We start from the raw sequence: 21,137 nt of genomic DNA, 5'->3' as shown, positions 1-21,137 counted from the left end.
ATGTCACCATTAGGGTAATCAGTGTCCCATTTGGTCATGTTGGACCCTGTTGACTAGCTCTCTTTGTGCATGTGCAGTTAAAGTGCAGGTGTATATGCATTTCTTTGGAGAATTAAGTTTATTTAATGACTGACTTAGAATCATGACCTTTATTTGAGCTGTGCTCTTGTTTGATCTAAAATTGAATCAGTTCATGTACAATTATTTACAACAATAGAAACAACAATATTTAAATAGCAAATCTGAGTTAAGTCTACTTGCATCTAGTTGCCTTAACCTAAGTAGTTAAGTTCATTCAATATGAACACCAAGTTCATTGAATGTAAGTTTTGGAGACGGCATAACCCAGTTCAATTGAGGGAGCGAGTTTACTCAATCAAATGAGAAGAGTCAACTTATTAGGGTTTTTAGTGTAGTGAAACAATAAAAACAGATTTGAGTACAGTGTGTTCTTTTAATAAAAATCCCATTTACAGTGAATTCATGTCAGTTTCAGTGATCACATTTATTTAATAAAATCAGCAAGGCCCTTCTATACAATCTACATAATGTAACATGACAATGAGATCACAAATGTGCTTTCTTAATGCTCCACTGGTAATGCATAGAGTAAAATACAATAATGAACCTTAGTGAATACAATTACAAATACAAATAACTGATTTAACAAACAAAACATACTGAAAAGGAAAGACAGCAAAAAGTGTCATTTAATTTGTAAAAAAAAAAAAAAAAAAAAGACCCTTATGATTTTATATATATATATATATATATATATATATATATATATATATATATATATATATATTTTTTTTTTTTTTTTTATGTATTTTGATGCTGGCGTTCAAAAATTCTAACGCTATGTTCGATTAATTTATTCCTAATTTTGAAATTATTCGTGCTTTATGTTTTACTTATTTATAGTGTTTTGTTTTTTGTTTTGTTTTTTCCAGTTACGGAAGAACAGAAAATACTTACAGATGAAAACTTAGAGAAGTCAACAGCCAATTTTATTACGTTATTAGATACAACTCAATGATTACATGAAACACATGCTGGATTAAGTAGTTTTAAATATGGATTAATACATATACAGTCTACAAAACTGTCATATTTAATTACTCGTGATGAACATTTGATCAAATATGTTTAAGTTTCGTTATAGTGTTGCCTGTATTTTGGGCTTTTTTTATATTTCAGAAAAGTCGCTGCGGATCTCATTAGGGAACAAAGAAAGACAATTCTTTATGTATCCAGTAGAAGGCGCACATGATCAAGTATACAGGTCACTGAAAGACTTTGCATATGAAAAATGCTTTTCTTTTGGACCTTGTCTGTTCACATTACTGCAAATGCAAAAGTCCTGCAGTCTCTCGATTAAGAAAGTTTGTTGCAAATAATATATAGGCCTAATAAAGCAAAATAAAATAATGTAAAATACAACTAAACAAAATTTCAAAATGGAATAAAAAAAAAAAAAAAAAAAAACACTTTTTTTTTATTTTATTTTTTTTATCAGGTCTACAAATAAATAAATAAAAAGTAGCCTATAAAGCGCTTCATTGCAAAGCATCCAACCAATGTTTGTAAATAAACAGGCTACAGTAATGTATTTGTCCACCCCTGTAACATTTACAAATAATAAAATAATAATAATAATAAAATATTCCGACTAGTTATAGTAATAAGTTGATGAACGCAACGCTCATATTTGATTTGTTTACGTATTCTGGAAAACTTGAACTATCACAAGCGCCTATAGTTTTATGTCTTGCGGTTGTATATTATTTGTGTATCCTATGCATTCCACTTTGTTAAGTGAATGGATTTTACTTCCCCCCCGATTAGTACTAAATAATGATTATCTGATATTTATCTGACATTTTAAACTATCCAATTGCCTAAAGCGTGTCCATTGTTAGCTTGTGTAAGAAAATCCACTGAGTAAACAGATAAACGAATATTTGAATATTCAAACATATACTTTACATTTGACAAGCACTTTAAGCATGTTGTAAGAGCATTACATCCAGTGACAAAATGAAGAAAAAGTCAACAGCCTACTGTTTTCTTCCCGTGCGTTTTACCCGGTCCCGACAGTCTTGTAACTTTCAGGCGGTTGTCAGTGGTGGGGAAGGCAGGGTTCACTGATGACTGGCCCCTGCTCGCAGATTGCTGCGGGGGGATATAAATGCTGACCTCCGTTTGACTTCTGAACCACAGCGACATGTTGCTCTCAATATAGCGACTAAAGGAGAGAAAGATTCAAATGAATAACAAACATTGAGGCAGGATGGTAACATTCTTAGAAACATCTAAATGACTTGATACGTTTTAACACATTCTTGTTTTCGGCATGAAACAAGGCTAAAATTAATTTCTGAAGCCTGATGTAGGCTAATTGTTGCATATGGCCTGTCTAAAAAGTCGAATTATTTTAGAGGCCCTATATGTTATAGAATAGGCGAACTTAAAGTATACTCTACACTTAATATGTAGGCTACATACTGTATATTTAGTACAAACAAATAATGTGTCTATGAATAATTCTTAAAATAAATAAATACATAAATAAAATGAATAAAACCTTAATCTGTAACCCATAAATAAAACATGAAACACCAGATAGCCCCAATGAGCACTTATACAAATGATGCCCGTGGTGCAAGTAGATTTTTTTTTTTTTTTTTATCTGATAGTGCACCAGGCCAGATCAAATGACCCGATAAAGAGTCGGACTTGTTTTTAAACTCACATTCTCATTCTATGTCGAAAGGTTTACATCTCTTTCTAAGCCCAATTTATCCGAAATGACGGTATTAACTCACTGATGCGTTTCGCAATCTGCTGACCCTCACAAAAAAGCCAACCTAAACAGTGAAAGTCCATGCCCTCATTGTGCTCTTTAGCGTCCTTTTATAGATGCTAATTGAAGGAACTTAATTACTTTATAATGCTATTCTGGTACTGTGACAGCAGTTAAGCGTTTGGGTAAGCAAGGCTTTCAAGTCATTCCGTTTGCTTCTCACATAATTGAGACAGAGACTAAACTAATGTTGAGATTTCAAACATCAATAAAACAAATGCGTTAATAAGTAAATAAATAAATAAAACAAATATAATCAATTGAATCTACAATACATTAATGCTTAACTGGAATCATTTTTTTTTTTTTTTTTTTCTAAAACTAATATTCGGATTAATCAAAACTTTGTCACAGCATAGTGAATAGGCTGCATAAAAAGAGACAATACTTACCAAAAAAAAAAAAAAAAAACGCATGCATGATTATCTATTTTATAGCGTTGGGTCATATAGCCTATCTGTTGCATGAATCCTGTTTTCATTTGTGTTTATATCCACGCGAGTTGCACTAAAGGAAACATCAGATATCTCACCCGCGCAGCGCGCACACTTCGTTTGGGGATTTGATAGTAATTTCATGCCTGTAAATGTGCGCGACGGATCCTACCGCTGCTCTTCCGCGTAAAACGAGGGCTGTGTGATGCTCAAGGCAGCTGATAAGACACTGCTCCTCGCATCAATCGTTTCTGATCGATGACAGATGCTCCTCAGACAAACTTCATACGCCTTGTCACCTTGTCAGTTGTATTGCCCACAATAGTGCACTCCAGGTTATGTTTAAAGCAACCTATTTGGATTTCATTTTAGATTTTAAGGAAGGTGTATTAGTTAATAACACATTTGTAATAAAGAAAAGTATTCATAATACTTTTTTTTATTTAAGGAGCTGTTTTTGACATTTTCCAGAACACAGCCTATACTTCTAATCTTGACTCTTGGGATTACCTGACTATTCCTGATTCCTGACTAAAGTTCTGGTAGGTGGACTTTCAGATGACTCTGAAGACATTGGAATGCCTTTTCAAAGTTCAGTCCTCGAAATGAAAGAAAATGAATAGCAAAATGATGGCATGAAGAACGGTTTACTAATGGACGTGCATGTTGTCAAAAGAGCAAAATCAAAAAACCAAAAACACAATATCATTAATCAAAATTGCAATAATTCAACAACCATTAACATTTACGCAATAAAAAAAGACTGAGTGTCTTGTATGTGTATTATGCTTGTTTCAGTATGGTTTAGTGTTAAATACAGAGAGAAAGACAGAGTAGCATTAAAGCACAACAGAATGCAAAGATGACATTCTTTTTAAGATTACAATGTCTATATTCCACACTTTCTTCATTTGTGGCCACATATCGACTGATTAATTAATGATTGATCATGTTTTGAACCAATAGACGACTTTATTCACTGCAGCACGTTCATTGGACACTGCACCAAACTCCTAAGATCCTACAGTAAGTGGATGAGCCCATTCACAAATGATAGGGGTGTTTTGGCTCAGAACGCACGGCGCACACAGGACTGCTGAAGAGCAGCATGTTTCTGAATAAAGACGTTTTGTTGAGTTATGTATGTGTGAGATGTAAGGAATATGAGCATACAGTGTAAAAATGTTTCATATTAGTGCAGTGCTTTACAATAGGCTACATCGTAATGCGCGGCATGTGTAAAACTTAGTTACGCACCTTGGACAGGGTTCCTCAAGCAAGTTTCTCGACTATTGTAAATAGGCTAGTGTTTTCCATTTTTTTTTTTTTTTTTTTTTTTTTCATTAAGATCAGAACTGATTAAAAACATAAGCAGGATTCAAACAAAGTGGCATGATGTGAAAGACTTCGCACTCCCTTTGGAGAATTGTAACGTTGCATCCTTATTTGCGCTTTTGAATCCATTGTTTCCAAATGCGCACTTGCATCCGTTTATATGTTTTAGCCTATGTCCTGTATGAAATATGAACGCAGTGTCGTGAATGAAAAAGACTTAAAGCGTAACGAGGTCTCTGCATGTTATTCACGCTGAACCTTGGTCCCTGAACTGCCTCTGCGCTTTACCGAGTCCGACACATTTCACCTCCCCCTGCTTTGGCAGAAACTTGATGTGGTCCATCGCCTTGTGTAAGACGCGACCTGTTATGGCCACCAATACTTCCGGGTTTCAGCAGTCTGGTCCAGATTCAGTTGCCGAGGCGCGTTCAACACACACTCATTGTACACAAACGGGGAAAGGCAGCTCGCAGCATCGATCGTGGCTCCTTTAAGAAAAACTAAGCCAGAATATCAGCCCTCCTCCTCTTGATCTCATTTAGAAGCTATTGCATAAAAAAATCAACCCAGGAGCCGAGAGTGATCAAAGAAACGAGAGAGAGAGCTTCATTTTTGTGCATTAAAGTAGTATTAACGTTAGGGGTGCTAACCAGTGGAAGCGCACCGAGGATCATCATTCATTCAGCACTTTGACAAGCTCGCTTTTGATTGATTGACAGCCGGAGTGGCAAAAAGCCACGAGATTTGCTAGTTTTGTTTGAGGGGGCATTTTCATACTGCTTTGGGAAAGAAGATTTTGCTCGAGCCTCGTCGCTGTCCAGGGGAAAAGAAAGCGGAGGACCTATCTATCGCCTGAACGCGTTCGGCTGAACTTGTGGTGAAGGACTGGCTTCATCGCTCGCTTGAAAGAGGCTTTTGGATTTTGGGGGGGAAAGCATCCAAAATTTGGAATTTGCGTGTTTATTTCGCACTAACCCTGGCCTCATAGGGGATATATTTTTGATCAAAGGAAGACGAGGGAGTGTGGAGGGCTATGGCGCAGAGGGTACGTATCCCGAAAAGTTTCTTCGGCTCCGTATATTGTTGAATGCAAGTTGGAAATACTGAAACGTGGCCGATGACAGTCTCGCAAACTTTCTCTTCTTTTGCCTGCCAGTTTTAATAAGTTTCTCTTTTACATGCAACTTTACATCGCTCACTTCCATGCATTGAAATGTTTATGTACTGCCTGGCATATAGCCTAGTTGTGGGACACTGAAACATTTTAAATGGATAGGCTACTCTCATATTTAGTTATGATATGTTCTTAACTAAAGTTCCATGATAGACATGGAACTATCATACTTTTACAATACGGACCGAGTTTCTTAAATCTCTTCACACGGCCATAAAACCTTTGAATAGTTCAACTTTAATAACTTTGCCATTCTAAAATGTGATATGATATTAGTTTGCAGCAAATTCATTTGAGACTAATTATTTCCACAATAGTTTTATATTCAGCACCATCGCAATAAAGTATGGTTGTGCCAACAACATAGTGTAAAGTTGACATTTGGTTGCTCACTTATACTTTGCATTTGTAATCAAATGTAAACAACCAGAAAGTAGATTTCATTGCAACATTCCGACCTTTTGCTTTTGATGGGGGAATTACAACAGCTCCCTGCTGTCTTGCTTACACCTTTATAGTTTTAAAATTGAAATGTGTTCATTTCACATCCTCACACTTTCCCCATTCCATAGCATGACGCTTTCAATAATTATGGTGAACAATCATGGTCACTGGTCAATTATTTTAAAGAAACTTGTCAAAAATGATTGCCACAACCTTGTGGGCAAGATTGGACAATGTAAAACTTGTGTTTAATTAGACTAATCCCAATGCTGCTACATATGTTTATATTCAAACAAGTGCAAAGAGAGTTTGCTAACAAGATAATGCACAGCAAATGTGACATTATATATATCTTGGTTTTGAGCACTTGGGAAAATAAGAATGCACATAATAAAAGAGGCATAACAGCACACATACAGTAACACAGCAGTCGTGAGATATTTTGTGATTATCTCAGTAAAGCTGTAGCTCAGTGCTCCATGTGGATGTGTCCGACGCTGCATTCCAAGTCTCTGTCAACTACAGTCTGTTTTTAAAGCACATTACACTTTTTGAAATAAAGCCCGTCTTTTGGCATAGTGTTAGAAACACGAGGTAGCCTAGTCTGCATGCAGAGCCGATGTACTTAGTTACCTTGTAATACCACATTAAAGTGTTCTGGAGAAACTATCTTTTTTATTAGAACCTCCGATGTAGCTGCTACTGTATTTTATTTTTGTGTTGTTGTTTTTATTTTTATTTATTTCTTATTATTTATTTAAATTAATGTGCTCTGTAAGAGATAAAAGTGACAACATGGGACTGTTCCCCTCGTGTGTGTGCAGTACGAAGATATACCCCACTATGGGATGGACGGAGTAGGAATCCCGGGCACGATGTACGGGGACCCGCACGCCGCCAGATCCATGCAGGCTGTTCACCTGAATCACGGGCCCCAGCTGCACTCTCACCAGTACCCGCACGCGGCCCACACCAACGCTATGCCGCCCAGCATGGGCTCATCCGTCAATGACGCCCTAAAAAGAGATAAAGACTCAATTTACGGGTACGTGTAGAAAGCAGTGAACATATATTTCATGATTGTTTGCTAATAACACATTATTTGAGCCGTAGTGGACAAGAGGTTCTGTTCTAAAACGTGTTGAAAATCTAACTTGGGGCATGTTTCTACTTTTAGTTTGTTTATATATATATATATATATATATATATATATATATATATATATATATATATATATATATATATATATATATATATATAAAGAAAAAGAAAAAAAGAAAAAAAAGAAAGAAAAGAAATAGACTTGTTTTTTTTTTGTTTTTTTTAAACATCCAGACTATTATCTAACGTTTCTAACTTGAATATTTATTTGATAAATAATAAAGAAATCAAAATAATCGTCAAGCACAAAAACACCTATAACTATCGGCTAAAACTTCACGTTTTCATTTCTTAAACTTCAGATTGTCAGTTCTAAAATTGTAAACACTCAGAATGTGAAAACTACAATAAAGACCCATCAGAAGAGTTTAGCTGTATTTAACGTGCACTTTATGTTAATAAAATGTGCAGGTTCTATATATTTTCTGTATATTTTCCGGAGTTGCTCCAAAAGTGCCTTACAAACAAAAGCTGCTGGAGCATACGAGTTTACATCAGAGCGCCGTATATAAATGCCGATGTCGTTCAAAATAGCAATTTATATGTAGTAACAAGCTATAGAACGCACTCTCATTCATTCTGGATTAGATAGGTCCCTAAACATTTACACAAGAGATAGGCCCAGTAGTTGAACCATGGTTAAATTGCATGCTTGGCCTAGCCTCAACACGAGCATTTCTTAGGTACTGTGACCTCGTAGCCCACTGTTTATATTGACTGCTGTCTTTGATAATGCGTTCTAGGAGTCCATATGACACAATATTGTGCACAACTGAAAAGGCTCGTTAGAATGCACGAATAAAAGTACGTTTATATACTTTTATTCTGGCGCAATTGTACGCAAATATTGTCTGCTCACATTAAGTAAAATCAAGTTAATGAACCCAAACTTCTCAGGTATCCTAATTGATTTTTAATAACAGACTAATTTAAATAAAAATAAAAAAATAGCTGTGAACGATTGCATGAGATATAATAAGTTTATAAGATGTCTTGATGTGCTCATACAAAGCTTTCTCCACGCTGACGTTTTTTATTATTTATTTTTATTCCAGGCACCCTCTGTTCCCACTTCTAGCACTGATTTTTGAGAAATGTGAATTAGCCACTTGCACACCTAGAGAGCCCGGTGTGGCTGGAGGCGATGTGTGTTCGTCAGAGTCTTTCAATGAGGATATAGCAGTGTTTGCAAAACAGGTCAGAGACACTTTTATGGAGAGAAAAAAAAAAAAAAAAAAAAGTTTTACGTAGTTTTGTAGTCGCTTAGTTGGTGCGTTGGTGTACTCTAACTTTACATCATAATAAACGCGTAGTCTTATCGATGCATTGTAACTTTATTTTGAGTTTAAAAAAAAATCAGCTTATGTTTGATATATATATATATGTTTTCTAATTTTTTTATGATTATCATTTACATGCATATCGTCTCAGATTCGGGCAGAAAAGCCGCTTTTTTCATCAAATCCTGAGCTGGATAATTTGGTAAGTGCAAATTATTATTTTTGCGTTGTATTTTGCGTTGCCTGAAAGAGATGTGATTTGTTAGAGCTGACTTGTCATTTAAAATCTTTATAAAATATTTCAAAATTGTCTTAGATGGGATTTTTGATTTCTCGACAGCATTGCCATTACAGATAACTGTCGTTTTTTTTATTTTTTATTATATATATATATATATATATATATATATATATATATATATATATATATATATATATATATATATATATATATATACGGGTTTGAAAGTTTGTATTTTTATGCAAATGATTTCTTATCATTAATGCTTTGTTATTTTGATGTGTCACCCTTGTTCAGAGCGTCGGTTTCAGACAGAGCACACTTATCTAACTCATTAAAACATGTATTACAGTGATAATTTATTCATAAATTATGTATTATCTGACTTGATTGTAATGCGTTGTCTAGATCGTGACCGCAATATGATACTAAATGTCATACATCACTTAATTTACTTATAATTGGCCTGTTTGTCGTCACATTCATATTGAACATTTGTTTTTTTCATTTTTTTTTTTTTATTTTTTTTTTTTTTGTCAATTTCCCCCAGATGATACAAGCCATTCAAGTTTTACGGTTTCATCTTCTGGAGCTCGAAAAGGTAATCAAAGTTCACCCCAACTGTTAGGTCCTCTCTTCAAACCTATGGGCCTCATCTGCATAAATGTATTTTTCCTAGTCTGTTGTAATTAGTGCCAAAATCAATCATGCTGCCGATTTCCCCCTCTGAGTTTAATTACAATGCAACCTGCTACAGCGGGCACAGATATTTCATATAAATACTTTCAATGTCTCTCTGCCGTGCCTCATGTTGTACCACTTTATTTTTACTAATGTATTATTTGATATTGACAGTCGACTGGTATTACCTGATTAAAGGACACCACATCGATGGCACATTTATCTGTTATCAGCAAAACACTTTGAGGAATTTTATCAACACCTGTTTCACGACGGGAGAGGGCCTATCAAGTGATTTATCGGCAGAATATATAGCTTTACAATTTTGAGTGCACACTGGCTCCAAGTTATTTGCATGAGCCTCTGAGGCTATATGTGCTGAGATAACACGGCAAAGCGATAGTTTGAACATTCAGCCATAAATGCACTGAATGTCATGCACTGGCCTGAGAGAGCATGTTATTCCCTTGTAAGGAGGTGGTAATTAAATAACTAGACGAAATTAAACAGTTTACCTTAAATGTCAGTCAAGCAGGTCATCTCTCTAATGGCCACAACCCCGGGAGCAGATGCATTTAGCACGGGTGTTGAATACGGTGTAGCCCGTGAGTCGTCTTGTCAGTGTCAATTTTCGGCGATATCTCTATTTTGAGAGGGAGTAAAGTTATTTGGCATTCTGGATGCGTTTGATAGCTATCAGAGAAGGCCGTTGGGAGAGGTTTTCCATGTCAATAGGAGTTCTGGATGCACTTGTCAACTCGCTGTGATGACCCTTTGTTATCTCCAACCCCCCCCCCCCCCATAGGTACATGAACTTTGTGACAATTTCTGTCATCGGTACATCAGCTGTTTGAAGGGCAAGATGCCCATCGACTTGGTTATAGACGACAGAGAAGGAGGATCCAAATCAGACAGTGAAGATATTACAAGATCATCGGGGCCCCTCGATCAGGTACGTGAAGGAGTCCATTTCTTTTCTGGCCATTGAAATCATCTTTTGGGTCACTTTCTCGGCCTCGCTGTTATTTGCATACGATTAAGCCTTTTAAATTCCATCGGATTGAAAAATTTAGAATAATGTGGCTTATTATTGCTTCATTAAGGTTTGATCCCGGAACTGACCCGAGGAGATTAGCTCCTGAAAGCATTGCCATAAACTTGACCTGTTTCTTGTCGATTTGAATTTTGTCCTTTCCCTTTTCTTTTCTCTCTCCTGCGTTTTTGAATATATATATATATATATATATATATATATATATATATATATATATATATATATATATATATATATATATTAGCATGGTTGGGCTATCTATGGTATTTATCAATTACTATCAAACCTAATGGAGAAATATCTTTGGTGGGTATTTAGAGGATTGGTGCGTTTGGTCAACAGCATTGTCTACTGTTGTTCACGCTTCATTAGTTGCCTTGTCAGTGTTCAGACAAGAGCGCGCATTGCTAATGTGCATCATTTTACCCAAAGTGTTTGAATAGCAGACGCGACGCGCGCTCATGTTTGAATAGTGCTGTGTCATACAGCATTCTGTGTGTAAAGGAAAATGTCTGGAATTATGTACTTCTGTGACATTTATGCGACAGCCTTTATTTGTAGATCCTTTGATGTTTCATAAAGTTTTGCGCACTTTTCATTCCTCAACTTTTACGCGTTCCTTGCGCGTATCACGACACCTCAATATTGTAAAAATGGATGTGTTTAAAAAACAGACCCCCCCTCCCCACTAAATTGGATATATGAGTCCTGGGAGGAGCACTGGTTAAAAAAAACTAAGTGGTCATATTAAGGGGATTAGTACATAAAAGTAATGAAGCGATTAGGCTAAATAATTTAAATCCTTCATCTTCCATATGGCTGAGTTATCAAATAAAGCACTGACCAGTTGTAGCTTTCCAATGAGTGCGTCGGTCACCAGCTTTTATATGAGGGAGAGAGAGAGAGAGAGAGAAAAAAAAAAAGAAAAAACCCTGTTCCATTCACTACCAAACAGGGACTGCAATAAAAACGACCTTTGGCTGCCTTAGTCTCTTCTATTTCGGTTGTATTAATTATTATGTTAATGAGCAGATCTGTTCGGATAGGCTAATACTTCTAATTCAAAGGCAGCATTAAATAGCACGAGGTCAAGTCTTTTAACAAAACTCTGTAGTAGGGAAGTTGCCAAGATTCTTGAATAGATGAATTCTTGAGCAGAGCTTGAAAATTGAATTTAAGCGATAGACATAAATTAGGCTTATAATAAGACCCATGGGTATGCAGGTATATAACTTGATAAGAGCAATTTATGTTTTTTTCTCCAGGGCACGAATTTAGATCTTTAATTGACTTTAAGATGAAGACATGTCCTATATTTTCCTTGATGACGACTAACGCCTAAATATCGGGGCTAGTATTAGGTGTTTACATCTTAAAACATCATTAAAAAAAGTCTAATTCCCAAGTGACCAACTTTTCAAAAGTTTGCTAACCTGAGGCATTTATTTATTTATTTATTTATTTAATAATCACACAATTGCCGCTGTTTTGTGTAGTGTTAATTTAAAACAGTGTTTATATATATATATATATATATATATATATATATATATATATATATATATATATATATATATATATATATATATATTATTATTCTTTACATTTTAAAATAAAGTATTCGATAACTAGATGCGCAGTGGGCGGTCTTTGCGCAGTTTTTGACTGACAAATAAATAGAGACAATGCTAACTCCACCCAGCATTCGACTCTAGGTCTTATATATGTAATATATCTTATTTTTGTGACTACAGTTCTTCTGTGCTTGCTACGGTGACATCCTTAACGAATTTGCGTCGCTCGTGCATTATCTCGTTCCATATGTATTTTTAATATATGCCCTCGGGCATAAAGTTGAATTGGACTGGAAAAAAAATCTCTTTTGTGCAAATTCCCAACAATGTTAACAAGAGGGAGAAAGTCGGTTCATTTATTCAAAGGCCAATTTATTCCAGCAAGAATACTGCAGCACACAAGAAGAAAAAAATATCAGGAATATAGCCTTCGTAGAATGTATTAAACTCTTTGGTTCGCCGCTGTACAGTGTTGTCATCCTCAGTCAGTTCACCCAAGCATCGTATCAATAATGTCTAAACTCCAGCTTAGCATTGTTTTGCAAGGATCGAGAGAAGAGAAAGAGAAGCAGAGCTCAGGGTGAAATGAGCGAAAGGACTAGTTAGCAACTAGTTAACCCTTTCCTGAGGTCTTCATTCGGGAGAATCTGTTAAGAAGTTTTGGGTTGTTTGATTGCTTTTGGTAACACTTTACATTGCAGTGTCACACATATTACATGTTACTATACGTAATTACTACTGTTATTACAATAACAAGTAGCTCCACAAAGTAAAGTTGAAGACATTAAGTATAAGGTTCATTAGTTGGCCATTTATTCATTAGCTTCCTTACTTAAATGAATAAACAGGACATAAAAATAGGCTTATACAGAAATCTGCTAGATGGTCATATATTTATAACACATTTATAACATAGTTATACAATTACAATTCCTATATTTGGGCATATATGTACAGTACCTATTCAAATTACACTATTATTTAGGAAAATATATGTTACATATATGACAACATCCAATCTGTTTTTGATGGTAGTATTTTATGTTGCACGCATGTTTAAGTATGTTGCTTTTTGATCTCTGTGAAAACCATACATGGACATGCATATGATGTACATACATTTTCACATTTTAGATTACTCGATGGGTTTTCCATATTAAACATGAAATGTGCGACTGTCTTTTAGAAATGACTGAGTGAAAGTAGTCATTATTGATCAATTTTCATACAAATATTTAGCTACCAATGAATTGGCCAAGTAATGTCTTAATGTTTTATATCGGCATGTTTATGGCCTTTTTGTGCCTCAGTTCTAGGTGGGCTAATTTGTTTTCCAATTGGTTGGATCTTGGTAACTTGTTTATGACATATTTGCTCAGTGCTGACGCTCACTTTAGAAGGCCAAGTAAAGGGTCTGAAGACATTTCCATGGGCCGCAGCATTTGCACAGTTGTCTTTAATTGCAGACAGGCACTGCCATTTGCTAATGAACTCAACGCCATGAAAACCTCTGCTGTGCTTAAGACTTCAGTTCTCGAGGGCTCTTTAGATTATTCCGTGCGGCCTGAAGAGGGGTTGAAATAATTGAAATGCTGAATAGTTTCTCTGTTTGCAGTTTCCTTCTATTTTGTTCAGAGCCAATTTAAAAACTAGTGCTGTTATTACAGCGTGAGCTAAGTTATTGATGTAGTATTGCATAGGGGCCACCCAGACGTTGCACCATTTTTGTGCTTAATAATTTTTCTTGAATATCTAATGTAATTTTACAGGATTTTGTTATAAGTGCAGCTTTCAGCGAATGCGGATAGGCCTGTTTTAAGGGGTTGCATAAATAATGTCACCATTTCATTGGCATGAGAGATTCGTTTGGTGGTTGTTGTGCACTCACTGTCAAATGTATCACTTGTGCTTAAGCAAACAAATGTTTTTGCACATTTGGTGTTCAAAATATATTCACCTTATTTGCACTGCATTGCTCCCAATTAATATGGTGTTGTTTTCAATATATAGTTTCTTTTTATTACCATGAATGTTTTTGTTAATGTGAACCAAAGAAGTTCTCTTTAAGCTCAGATTCTTTGCTTTATTTGTTGGTATAGTAGTTTGGCAATGCCAAAATTATTACTGCGCTGTAATCATGGGCTTTGTTAAAGTAATGAGAAGCTGGAATCCCTTTTTCTTTATCTAGACCAATGTTGGCCACTGTCAACGATTCAACAAGTGATGTAGGGCAAACACATGACTATTTTTTTCTTCCTTGGAGTGAAGTGGCATATGAATATCAAATGTTGGTTTCTCTGATTTAAATTGAAAACAGGTGTTAAGTATTGGGTTTACTGCTGTTTTTAAAGAGACACCCTGGGTTTAGTTCATGAAATTTGCTTAAAAAATTAGCCTTTTATATATATATATATATATATATATATATATATATATATATATATATATATACATATATACATTAATGCGTGTTATAATTCTGCAAGTTATGCTGCAATACCTCATTTTCCTTGCAGTTTGTCACACTTTTGACTGTCATTAAAATGTTCCCATGGTCTAACACTTTTAAGAAAATGGCCAACATCATACCCTTTTATTATTACAGGTTTTATGAAATTAAGCTTCAGTATTCCACTCCAAATCTTTTTAGCCAGTGATGTGAAAGCTGTTGTAATTAAAGACGATATGTGATTATCCTACAGTGCCATTAAGGGTGACTTTACTGGTTCTAAAACGAGATATCACTCACAGGCCATTTACAAACCCTTTACATTCTCTGTAGACCAAAACTAAGCAGTTGTTTTTTTTGTTGTTGTTGTTGTTGTTTTTTTTTGTTTTGTTTTTTTTTTTGCACCCCTCCCTGATTTTGCTCCATTTTGCATTGTAAGATTTGAGGAAGGAGTAGGTGCTGTTTGTGGGACTGGATTGTTTTAGCGTTCTAGCTCTCTTTCTCTCTCTGTTTCTGTGCATGCTATTACCACATCCATTCATTTAAGGAGCCCTAATGCTTTTGCTTGGAGTTGAACCAGCAGCCACATGCTGTGTTATCAACGTCGAGGATCTCGGCCTTATCAACAAGCCGGAGTAAACAAATAAACAAGTGTCCTGAACAGATTCGGTTTTTGGTCTCGATCCATTGGGCAAAGTTCATGTGTAACTTGTGATTCCCAAGTATTTTTTTTTTAGAAGAGCTTAAGTATTTTAGTGAGCTTGTCCAGATGCCCTTGCTAATCTTGTTTGATGAGGCATATACAAACTTGCAGAACTCTCTTTCTCTCTCTTTCTCTCTATTAGAGTATTGTGTTGTGCTATCTAGTTGAAGCTAGTACTAAAAATAGTACAGTATGACTCTGGTGATCTGTGTTAAAAAAAAAAAAAATAAAATAAAAAAAAAATTAAGCAACTTGAAATTGTAAACATAGAGTTTTTGAGTTTTCTTTCCCCTCTAAATTCTAAGTGTACAGTAAAAAGAACGTGATGCATTTTTTTTCTTTATTATTATAAATGAACTGGAAGCCTAATATTTTTTGCATGAGTGCTTGTATAATGTGGGGAGAAAGAGAGCTTCTATCTAAGACCCACAACACAATGAAAATGCAATGAATTGGAAAGCCTCACCGATCATGGCAGAATCAGAATTTCCAGGAAGGAAAATCTTTTCATGGCGAATTAAGTGGTGGAGGAAGAAAATGGTAATGCAAAAAAAAAAAAAGGAAAGGCACAGATGACAAACGCTGCTCCCTGGGCTATGCACCGCCGATTTAAGAACTTCAGCTAAAGCTATGCAGAATAGAATGTGGAAAATTGAATTTACTAAACAATTAAGCATTGAATTAATCTACATCCTGCACTGGAGAGAGAGAAGGACATAAGGAGGGAAAGAGAAAAGGAGCAAGGGAAGAAAAAAAATTCAGAGGGGGAGGGGTGGAGCAACAAAAAAAAAAGCGACTGAATAAATTCTCGCTAGCTCATTAGAGGGACAGTGAATATATCAAGTGTGTTGTTGTGTGCAGCAGGACAGCATTCTCTCTGCTATGGCACTCATCTCTCCCGTAACCATCTGCATCCACACCACCTCCACCCGCTGTTCATTTCGGCCCACATATTTACTCCTTCCCTTATGCGCCTGTGCATTTCCTCCGGGTGTCTGCTCGCTGGTGGACTGCTCTGTGTGTTTTTTTTTTTTTTTTGTCTTTATTATTAATTAGCTGTTAGATCATTGGTGGACGGGAGTGTTGGGGCAGTTATAAATAGACTGGAGTTCACCCTAGAGATGTCACTCACCCTTGGCCGAGACCCTCCCCCATTCCCATGGGGCCGAGTAGCAGCCTCCCTCAAGCCCCGCTGCCTTTTTGTTCAATTAAAGTTAATGCAATAGTTTGCTATTTTCTCGTTCTAATTATATTTTCAAGTGGGATTTGTTGTGTGTAAAAAACATCCTTTTACGCGAGGAGACTCTGGGGTTTTCAGTCTCCAGGGTGCTGTACCATTCTTTTCCACAAAGCTCTGAATAAACAAGTTCCCTCATTTCAATCTCTCTCTCTCTCTCTCTCTCTCTCTCTCTCTCTCTCTCTCTCTCTCTCTCTCTCTCTGCTTGCTTTTATAAAAAGTGGAGTTATAGAAACTGGCAATTTTAGTTTTAACTGTTTGCTCCCTGGGCATGTGTTCTAGATTACCTCTTACGGCATACTTTTGGTATGCTGCAGAATACACTTTTTTTTTTGTTTTTTTTTTTTGACTTTGTGAACAATTTAAAAAAATAATACATCTAGAGTGGCTGGCACTATTATTCCTCATACGTTTTTAGGAGACTCATGGCAAATCTATCAAATGCAGTCTGGCTCATTCCAGCCAGTATTTGTTTTTGTTGTTGTTTTTTTTTTATTTTATTTTTTTATTATTATTCTTTTCTTCTTCTTCTTTTTTTTTTTTTTTTTTTTTTTTTTTTTGGCTGAAAGAAATGTATCTTTGACCATCTTTTCCTTCCAAAAGTATAGTTTAAAAAAAGAAAAGAAAAAAAAAAAAAAAAAGATCAACATTTACATGTGTTTAGTTACTTTAAAGGCATCAATAACAGTTGCTAACTAGCTGCAGATTTGTTCAATGCATTAGCTCAATGTTAGAAAATAAATAAAAAATTTTTTTTTATTGATTTATGTTTGAAATAATTAAACACACACACACACACACACACACACACACACACACACACACACACACACACACACACACACACATACTGTATGTGTATTGTGTATTATTAATGTAACATTTGACTGCACATATTCAGAATTACACATGCTTTATAATGAGTGGAATCTCCTCAGTGAATCTGTACACAAAATTCTGCATAAAGCTCCACATATTTCTGCAGAATTTGGAATATCTGTCATTCACAAAGTTACGAAATATGGTGTTTGTTCATTTAAAGGTGCACTCTTTTGTCATTTTTTTCGTAAAAAAAAAAAAAAAAAAAGAGTTTTACTCCTAAAACGATTTATAGTAATTTTGAAACGTATGTATAAAATATGATCACTCACATGAGATAAACACTCCAGTCATATCAGTAACCTTATAAAAGCTGTTTTATTCTACATGGAGAGGGTCCCCACCTGGGGGCTTCCATGTTATAATCACATGACCAGCTGAATTCTACTCACTTTATCTCAGTAACCGTCCTGTTATTTGACACTTTCACTCATTGATTAAATGAATCATGACTGACTGTGAATATTAAATTTCTACAATGGCATCTGAAACTGAAAACTATTGCATTTGAATAATGCTGCATCCATGTACATAGGTGTGTGTAAGTCCATGAGAACATAAAAAAATAAATAAATAAATATTGAGTGCACTTTTATTTTTCTGGGTAATTTGCATATCCATTCAGCTACCAAAAAGAGTGTAATGCTCTCAGCTTTTTTTTAAACACATTTTATCATGTTGGAATGATAAAATCTTCCCCTCCAAATCAGCACAGAGAATGTGAAAAAAGCCTGCAGATTCCAACTTGGCCTGATAATGAGTTATATCATCTCTGATACTCCTCTTTTTACATCAGAAATGATGCTGCAACCTTCATCTCCGAGCTTATTTTCCTCCCACACTAATGTTACTTTTGTGGAGGTGCCCAGTGATAAGAGGCAACATCTGTTTTGTTCTATAGGACAAGTAGGCCCTGCATGGGGCTGAGTGTGTGCAGGCCCCTGCTTGCCATTGTTCCGTCCACTTCTCTTTATCCCCATGTCTGCACCATTTGCCACATACCATCCGCCTAACAGCTGACACTTTCTACCCCTTTATACACCTAAGCTTAATTGTCAATAGGATTTCTCTCTCTTTCTTTCTCCTACCCTTCCCAACTTAATGGAGAATGGGCTCTTATTTGATTTCAGTTTGATTCGCTAGGCCAGCGAGCACACATGCACAGACACACACACACATAAACACTCCCCTCGCTCTGGGATATAAGAGAGGTGACTGACTGGCCCTTGTCGTCTTCAGAGATCTCAAGTAAGCCAGTGTGTGGAGACGTTCAGACTGTTTGCAGCCAAACACGCAATCCTTGCGGCTATTGCTAATTTTTCTTTCTTTGTTTACAGTTTTATTTCTGTTTCTAAACTATGGATATACTGTCTCTGGTAATGTTTACTACTTGAAGTCTAGTTTGTGATTCTTAAAATAGTGCCGTAATTATTTTATTACAGTACTTGCATTCTGTTTGCTAAACTGAGAAATGCGACTAAGGAAGCTGGCAGCTGAGTTTCAGCCATCGTTCTCATGAGATGTACTGACTAAATTGTTGTGTGAGGTTGCGGAATGAGGCAGAGGCCTGGAAAGAGGTTGTTTCCCTGAAAAAGTGAAATTAGGAACATCTGATAGGGATGGCTGTCTTTGTAACATGCGACTGCAGTGTCTGTGATCTGATGCCTGATTCCCTCTCTCTCTCTCTCTCTCTCTCTCTCTCTCTCTCTCTCTCTGTCCCTTACCGTGCAGACTTCATGGAATAGAGACCATGATGATACAGCTTCCATACGCTCCGGGGGCACGCCAGGACCATCCAGCGGAGGACACACATCACACAGCGGTGACAACAGCAGTGAACAAGGTAAGGTTCTGAGACATCCGTTAATGCATAGTAAGGGATAATGTAAAGAATGTCAGCCACTATTGCAAAATAAACCTTAAAGGAATATTCCGGGTTCAAAACAAGGTAAGCTCAGTCAACAGCATTTGTGGCATTGTTGATTACCACAAAAATTTAAATCAACTTGTCCCTCCTTTTCTTTAAAAAAAGCAAAAATCTGATTTACAGTGAAGCACTTACAATGGAAGTCAATGGGGCAATCCGTAAATGTTAAAATACACACCGCTTCTCAAGTAAAGTCACAAATCATAAACAGTATGTGTTAACATGATTTTAGTGTGATAAAATCACTTACTAACCTTTTATGTGACGTAACACTGTAAACTCTAAAACCCAAAAATAACCGTAAAATGAAGATTTAAACAACTTTGCAACTCAAATAATACACGTTTTAACTGAATAATTAATGTAAGAGCTGTTATAAAATTATAAGCTTCATATTTATGGCTTACAACTCTCCAAAAATTGACCCCATTCACTTACATTGTAAGTTCCTCAACCTCGATTTGTGCTTTTTTTTTTAACAAAAAGGAGGGAAGAGTCATAAATATTTGTATATTGAGCTTAACTTGTATTGAACCCGGACTTTCAGGACTTGTTGACTACATTATCCCACTTAATTCATGGCTACTTACCAAATAAATAAACAAAAGGACATGAAATAGTGATTTGAGTCTGTATTATTTTATTATGTAAGAAGATTTGTGAGACTGCGGAGTGATGCGAGAGATGCGAAACAAGGACATCTATGTTGGAAATCGATTGCATGGGAGAATGGACATTTATTAGACAATATCTGACCACAGAATGCAGCAATTGACCGATCATTATCAAGTATTTCAGAGAGCTGTGAAATAAGTGTGTATATTCTATGAAAATTCCACTGTCCTATTATGCAGATATGTCCAGCCTGTTAAGACTATTGCTAAAACAAGCATGTGGATGGAGAGAGCAGGAGTTAAAGCAGATGTTTAGGCGGCCGCTGGCCGGTGATGTGGCATTGGTCCATCAGCTGGTTATGATAAGACTGCATTAATGAGCCCTCCTATGGGCATGTCTGGACAGGGCATCTGAAGAAAGCCGCTGGTGATGACAGTCTAACAGAAGAGCTTTTACACAGCTGGGGCTTCATATGCTCTGTTATAATCCAGTCCAAGATTTTTGAAAGTCTGGGCAAAGAGAAAAGCATAGATCCTCCCAAAGAAAAAAAGTAAATACAAAAATAAATAAATAATAATAAAAAAAAAAAACTCATGGATGTTTTTTGGTTAGGATTTCCCTCTCAGAGGAATGAAAGCTAATGAAAGTCAACTTCACTCACCTCGTCATGTCAACGGAATTCAAACAGTAAGCAGGGTCATCTGTTCTGCACTATGATAGGCTAGTTGTGTGGTTCAGCCAATGAGAGCAGGATGTAGGAGGTGCTGAAGTGGAGGAGGGTTTAAAACAAACTAGAAAAAAAGCAACTTCATTTATTATTGAAAGGGATGTCAGGGCAGCAGTTTGTGGGCTGCTCAGCCAGCAGGCAAAGCAGGATGAGAGCAGAAAGGACCACATTATGTTCCAGATGACTGAGCAACGATTTATATACCAGTAGCGGTTCTCTTCCTCCACAAAGAACAAGAGCAATAAGAGCAAGAGAGGCCGGCCTGGCCAAGTTCGTCAGATGGCCGATGACTAATGGCCTGGGTTACTCACCACACTCTGATTGGACGCCTTAATGAGCACATTTTGTGCAGAGT

General features: G+C 36.1%; 1 protein-coding gene and 1 long non-coding RNA gene across 3 annotated transcripts in view; one reads left to right on the top strand and one right to left on the bottom strand.

Moving 5' to 3' along the window:
* Nucleotides 1–793: 793 nt before the first annotated feature.
* Nucleotides 794–4,902, bottom strand: LOC127412415 (uncharacterized). The gene is made up of 2 exons (XR_007892417.1): nt 4,558–4,902; nt 794–2,248 (listed from the first exon to the last, which is right to left on the bottom strand). It is a non-coding gene; the product is annotated as an uncharacterized LOC127412415 (long non-coding RNA).
* A 150-nt stretch (nt 4,903–5,052) lies between these two features.
* The window catches only part of LOC127412408 (homeobox protein Meis1), a 76,523-nt gene continuing 60,438 nt past the window's right edge, over nt 5,053–21,137 (top strand). Inside the window, exons 1-7 of one of the 2 annotated variants that reach the window (XM_051648736.1) lie at nt 5,053–5,680; nt 7,078–7,298; nt 8,471–8,612; nt 8,847–8,897; nt 9,487–9,537; nt 10,423–10,569; nt 19,245–19,356. In XM_051648736.1, coding sequence (XP_051504696.1) covers nt 5,669–5,680; nt 7,078–7,298; nt 8,471–8,612; nt 8,847–8,897; nt 9,487–9,537; nt 10,423–10,569; nt 19,245–19,356 — 736 coding nt within the window. In that variant the 5' untranslated portion in view covers nt 5,053–5,668. The remainder of the gene's footprint in view (nt 5,681–7,077; nt 7,299–8,470; nt 8,613–8,846; nt 8,898–9,486; nt 9,538–10,422; nt 10,570–19,244; nt 19,357–21,137) is intronic. The other variant, XM_051648737.1, reaches the window with a different exon arrangement.

Source organism: Myxocyprinus asiaticus, chromosome 21 (genome assembly GCF_019703515.2).
Source record: "Myxocyprinus asiaticus isolate MX2 ecotype Aquarium Trade chromosome 21, UBuf_Myxa_2, whole genome shotgun sequence".
NCBI classification, from domain to species: Eukaryota; Metazoa; Chordata; class Actinopteri; order Cypriniformes; family Catostomidae; genus Myxocyprinus; species Myxocyprinus asiaticus.
This window is presented reverse-complemented; position numbering and strand designations above follow the sequence as displayed.